The sequence below is a fragment of the Anarhichas minor genome, unplaced genomic scaffold (genome assembly GCF_050575085.1).
Source record: "Anarhichas minor isolate MPS153535 unplaced genomic scaffold, ASM5057508v1 ptg000014l, whole genome shotgun sequence".
NCBI lineage: Eukaryota > Metazoa > Chordata > Actinopteri > Perciformes > Anarhichadidae > Anarhichas > Anarhichas minor.
In genome coordinates, this window is record NW_027466460.1 from 14,642,797 (window position 1) to 14,649,485 (window position 6,689).

Genomic DNA, 6,689 nt, shown 5'->3' on the forward strand with positions numbered 1-6,689 from the left:
TCTCAAATTTGAATATTTGTCGCTGTTATTTGTCAAAATAAATTGTATAATTAAAGTCTTAAATCGGCATTGGGAAGTTAAAATGGCCATTTTTTCCCACTTTCATATGACTTTCCCCCCCCCCACCCCCCACGCTTTTATTTTGAAAGACGTAACCGGAAGCCCCGCACTGCCCAGTTTGACTCTGGTCCCTCCCTCAGCATCACCGCATCTTCCGCCGCCTTTCTCCCTCAACACGGGACCTACATATTGACCCCGTATTACCGTTAAAAGCCGGGATAATAATGGACGACGTCCCTCCGATCGTCAACATCTCCATCTCTCTGCGGATCCAGCCCAACGAAGGACCCGTGTTCTTCAAGGTGGACGGAACCAGGTTCGGCCAGACCAGGACCATCAAACTGCTCACGGGCTCCAAATACAAGATCGAGGTGGTGTTGAAGCCTGGAAACGTCGAGGCCATGTGAGAAGAAATCCAATTCAAACCAATATTATTATTATTATTCACTTCATTATAAGGTCGAATATCTGCAGCAGGAGGCCACGCGGGGCACTCTCCTATTTAATTAGAATAAGAAATAAAAAAGTCACACCTCTAAATCCATTTCCATAATTACAATTAATAACGTTTATTAATATAACATAACGCAGTAATAGCCGCGCATGTTTGTAGCTCCGTGGCCTTCTTCCCGCAGAGCCTGCAGCATCCGATATCCGCCTGAATAAATCATCATGGGGATGGTGTGTGTGTGTGTGTGTGTGTGATGTTTTTTTTTCCTCATCGCTCGTGGCGACAGGAAGTCAAATAGATGTCAAATAGTACAATAATATAATATAATATAATATAATACAAATGTCAAATAGAGTGGAATAAGAGTAAAAGAGATACAAGTAGGATTTGCAGCTTTTTTAATAGTCGATAACTCAAAACAGCCAAGCTGATAAGTATTATGCCACGCTGTAAACATTATATAGTCATTTTCTTACAGTATCTAACGTAGCTTGGGAAAATAACTGCACGGCAGTTATGTGACAAATAAATCGTTTCTGGTCCAAAAGGTCTTCCTTCAAACTTCTCCCATGTGCGGAGCAGGTTCTCTTCACAGAGCCGGCCACCATGTTTCTACAGTAGCCCAGATCGGACAAACCAAACACTGGCTCTAGATCCAAGTTTTCACGTTTTTGCTTCAGCCACCGTAGTTTTCTACACACTTGGCACACGGGAGAAGTTTCAGTTGGTTGCAACCAGGCGGCAACCTCCAGTTCTGCCGAGTGAAGCCAATGCTGAAGTGTCTTAAAACGTGCATTCTCTCTACTGACCAGCAGGGGGCGACTCCTCCGGTTGCAAAAAGAAGTCTGATTGTATAGAAGTCTATGAGAAAATGACTCTACTTCTCTCTTGATTTATTACCTCAGTAAACATTGTAAACATGAGTTTATGGTCTCAATCTCTAGTTTCAAATCTTCAACACAGCATGATGTTCATTTAGTAAATTATGGTCCATTTAGAGTCAAATAGACTGTAAAACGGCGTATGATTTAGGACGGGGCTTACTGTAATTGACAGGTTGCTGCCAGAGACAGAGACGTCTCTACGTCACTCCTCCGCACTCCAAATATGGTAACTTCTGTTCACTGGTTTCGAAAAAACATGGCGACGGACGAATTCCAAGATGGCCGTCCACAACAACGGGTGACGTCACGATGACTGCGTCCACTTCTTATATACAGTCTGTGGTTGCAATCTGCAACCTCACCTCACATCCAACACACTGCGCCTTCAAACGCCCCTCAATACAGTTTCAAACTACTTCCTCCTTATTCTCTTCCTCACAGCAACATGAACATCGGAGGCATCGTCTTCCCTCTGGAGCAGCAGTCCAGGGACGAGGAGTCGGTGGTTTATCACGCGCAGTACGACACCGAGGGCGTCCCGCACACCAAGAGCGGAGACCGGCAACCCGTCCAAGTCGGTATGGAGGTAAGACAACTGAGTCACAGAGACCTTTTCATCAGATATCAGAGGGGGCGTTTGCTCAGAGAAGTGCAGAAATCTTTTTCTGATCCATCAAATCAAAGAGCAGAATTGAAGGTTTTTTGTCTCTTCCTGTCCAGTTTAACAAAGCAGGGACGTTTGAGACGGTCTGGCAGGCGAAATACTACAATTACTACAAGAGGGAGCACTGCCAGTTCGGCAACAAATTCAGCAGCATCGAGTACGAATGCAAGCCCAACGAGACGCGGACCCTCATGTGGATCAACAAGGAGGCGTTCAACTGAGCCGGCTCGTCCCTCCGCTGTCCACACACACCAGGACTTTGAACATCAGCATCCCAATAAAAAGACGGCCTTATCTTAAAGGCGTGCGTGAAGTAAGCAAAGGGGTCAGGTATTTGTGTTGTTTTATCAGAAAGAGGAGAGAACATATGGCTGTTTGCTATGCTGGTCTTTAAAGTTTTTTTTAGTTTTATTGCTGCTCTCAGCACTGGTGCTTTTTTTTTGGGCAGCTTCATGTATCCGTTTTTTAAGTTTCAACCCCGTGTGGGTTGGACTTCAAACATCAAGAGACGCTCCACATGAAGAGTGTTCAGGGTTAAAGGAACAATCGGACATTTTTTTGAGATACATACACAGTCACATGAGAAGATTTATATATAAGATGTACATACATTTCATGTCAGTGCTTCCATGTGTCCTCGATGTATTTAGCCTCGTAACTCGTTACATTTTGACTTCCCAGTTCAAATAAGATGCAGCATTCGTCCCATTTATCTCCCACAACCTACTTCCACTACTAGTTCGAGGCTATTTCTCTTACTAGCATGCTACTTCTTAATCAGCACATTTATCTCGGTTGAGTGTAAATAGCCAAATAGCTGCCGCATGACCATTCTCACCCGGGGTGCAAATAAACACGTTTAACGTTTGCAATCAACGTTTAAAGCCATGTGACGTGACTCGACGTACATTTAAAAAGAGGAGTGGACATTTTGACTTTCCCCCTTTAGTTAGAGTCTGTCAAAAGATAATAAAATAAATACTTTCCAACTAATGCAAAGCTGTCAGATTCTGCTTGCTAACACGCTAGTTAGCATCTTGTAGTCGGCAGGCTTTAGGTGACAGTTAGGACGGCGCTTCGCTCTGAGGTCGGGACTTTTGAGGTGCTTTGTTCAGCCACTGCTGTCAGCGGTTTGTTATTTCTGCACCTGTTAAACATGATGCAGCATGTCAGGTTTCTTTGGAAGGTGTAGTCTTCCCGCTTCCAGTCTTTGCGGTAAGCTAGGCTAAACACAGGACTTATCTTTAAGGACAGACAGAAATTCACATTGATCTTCTAGTCTTACTCTGGAGGAGAGAATAAACAAGTTTTATTATCCCCAAAAATGTTCCAAATGTTCCTTTAAAGTGGAGTTAAAAAAAGAAGCCTTCAAATTGTGAGCAATACCCCCCCCCTTATGATTAAATGTCGCAGCACACATTGTGACCAGCTAGCATGGCGTCAGCTGAAGACCAGGATGGAAGACACCTATGAGTGGAAGAAGTATTTCATGTTATTTATAAAAACTGCGTGGATGTGTCAGTGAGAGAGAAGAGACGACGTGTGAAAGTATGTATTGTGATAGGTTTATGTATTGTGTTATTTACTGGAGAAATCCACCCAATCCACATAAACACTGTTAAAATAAACAGGTATAGCAGAAAAGGGAATGTTTCTTCTCCCTCTTGAAGACAACTGTCCAACTACAGATGCTGTGTTTTCATGTTCAGGTAGGACCCAAAACAAATTAGCAAACGTTCTGGTTCTGATATCAATCCACCAGAAATCAAAGTTTGAGAGCTGCCATTCTAAAAAAAAAAAAAAAAACATTTCTGTTGGAATAAACCAAACCTCAATGAGACAATAAGAGATCTAACAGTGCGAGTAGATGAGGGTGGACTCTTCCTTTAAAGGATAATGCTGGTGTTACTATAAATTTAAACAAATCCCATGAAAATACCAAAACCAACAAGGTCTGTCTCACGACGTTCTGACTTCCTGTCTGTGGCTCTCAGCTCCAAGCCCATTGGTTCCTGAGAAGCCGTACATCTTTAAAAAAACAAATGTATAGTTATATGTTAAAAACAGCCACCGCACTGTAGTCTTTAATAAACAAACAGGAGGAAATTGCGCATTTGTTGGGGACTATTTTCAGCGGCGGATTGATTCACATTTAGTGTTTGTGGCAGCAGGGCGGTGTGTGTGTGTGTGATTGAGTCAAAATAAACTCCAGTGTGTGTGTTCATGGAGATGAAGGAACAACAGAGAGGCTCACTGATGTGTTTTTAATGGAGCTCTATTGCAATACTTGGACGCAGGGATACATCCACTGTTGGTTTTGGTCTTTTCACAGATTTGTTGACGTCCTTCTGCTGAAGAGGTCTTTTACTTTGAGACACGGTGCTCATTATTGCTGCAAGTGCTTCACTTTGTGTTTAACCTGTGCTGCCACAACTCGTACTTATTTCCTCTGTTTTCTCTTGAAGTGCATGGCTGGATTCACTTTGCCAAATATGATGTGTTTGTTTGTTTGTTTTTTGTTAAGATATCTCAATGCATAAACCTTGCTGTTTTGTTAAGTGTTGAACGAAGGAGTATAAAGTGTATTTGTCAATAAAACAGAATACTGAACCAATAGTATTGTATAGTAACAGTTGAAGTTATTATAAGTGGTGGAGGAAGTATTCAAATCCTTAAGTAAAGGTACTAATACCACATAGGTACTAATACCACAGTAAAAATACTCAGTTACAAGTAAAAACCCTGCATTGAAAATGTTTCTTAAGTAAAAGTATAATCATGAAAATGTATTTCTTAAAAGCAGTAAAATGTCTCCTGTGACTGTTATACTATTAAATATTATGTCATTAGATTATTATCACTCATGCATTAATCTACTGATGAATTTCTTCATTAATCGATAGCTTGTTTGGTTTGTAAGAATTGTAAAAATAGTGAGAAATACCGACACAATTACCCAAAGTGACGCCTTCACAAACCTCAGCATTATTACTAATATATTACAATATTAACATTATTAAAAGGAAAAGCAACAAATATTCACATTTGGGAAAATGGAACAATGAAATGTTTTAACATAAAAAATGACTTAAACTAGAAAAAGTTGCGAATTAACTTTCTGTCAGTCGACTGATCTCTCTCCCCCCCTCTCTCTCTCCCCCCCTCTCTCTCTCCCCTCCCCCCTCTCTCTATCTCTCTCTCTCTTTCTCTCTCTGTCTCTCCCCCTCTCTCTCTATTTGTATTTATTGTTGGGTAACTAAATTTAAAACAAGACATGTTTTAAAAACTCTTCATATTTTTAGGTTTTAAAATATAATGAGTAAAGTCTTTAGTTGTCAAATAAATGTAGAGCAGTAGAAGTGGCATGAAATATTAATACTCAAGTAAAGGACAATTACCCCAAATTTGTACTTAAGTACAGTACCTGAGTAAATGGACATCCTTACATTCAGCCAGTGTACAGCTTTAAAACATGACGTGTCAGAGGAAGAAGAAGAGAAGAATTACCTGACATATAAACTTGTAACATGCGGAACATTAAGCACATAAACTATCGTGTAATTGTAGTATAAGAAGCCGGTTATTGTGCTTCACATCCAAAATGTTGTGCACACTGTTGCTGGGGTGCAGGGTGCACTCTGTTACGTTAAAATAGAGCTTAGCTCAGCACTTATTTAAGAAGACAACAGGATTGGGTTGTGATGAAAACATGATGATTGGTGTTTGTGTTATGAGAGATCTGTGAGGTTTCCCCTCAGCAACGGTGAGAGAAAATACAGTTTATGGCTGTAAATCATCCCCCCAAAGATTGTGTGTTTAAGATGATGAATCACTCTTTATAAGAAAATTTAACACAAATATGATATATTATAATATAATATATATAATGTCCATTGTCATTGTTCTTTATGTTCATGTATATTCTTCGATATATTATTATATAGTAGTTAAATATTAAATGTTATGCTTAGTTTCTTTGTTCTACTTCGTTGTCTTTAATGTCCTTGTTTTTATATTTTTCTTGTTTATTTGTATTTTCCATGTATGTACGTTTAGAGCAATGTGTAAACCGGAGTCAAATTCCATGTATGCGTACACACACATGGCCAAGTGTTTTACACTACAAGACTTAATAGTACTAATACTAATACTACTAATACTAATACTAATACTAATACTAATAATACTAATACTAATAACAAGACTTTATAATAAATCACCTCTGGCCAAATCAATCACACAACTATAACACCGTTACCGTTGTTTGTTTGTTGGTGGTTAAAAAAATCTTTGCACTACTGTTTAGTTAGTTAATTTAATATGATTCTATTTCATTGTAAATATTGTGCATTTTTATACTCAATATATTTTTATTTTTACTTTGATTGCTTACCTGTATCATAAATGCTGGTGTAGCGAACAAATGTCCCCTTGTGGGATAAATAAAGTATCTATCTATCCATCCATCCATCCATCCCTCTCTCTCTCTCTCTCTCTCTCTCTCTCTCTCTCTCTCTCTCTCTCTCTATCTATCTATTCGGTATCTGCTATTATGAAATAGAGTAATTCCTCTTCTCAATAGACGAGCTTTGGTTTGCACCTACCACTCCTCCTCCTCTCTCTCTCCCTC

The 6,689-nt window shown here is 39.7% G+C and overlaps 1 protein-coding gene across 1 annotated transcript; it reads left to right on the plus strand.

Moving 5' to 3' along the window:
- Positions 1 to 213: 213 nt before the first annotated feature.
- Positions 214 to 3,415, plus strand: cnrip1a (cannabinoid receptor interacting protein 1a). The gene is made up of 3 exons (XM_076091955.1): positions 214 to 463; positions 1,837 to 1,981; positions 2,116 to 3,415. Exons 1-3 carry the CDS (start codon positions 285 to 287, stop codon positions 2,278 to 2,280), a joined length of 489 nt encoding a protein of 162 aa, XP_075948070.1. The 5' UTR covers positions 214 to 284; the 3' UTR covers positions 2,281 to 3,415.
- Positions 3,416 to 6,689: the final 3,274 nt, after the last annotated feature.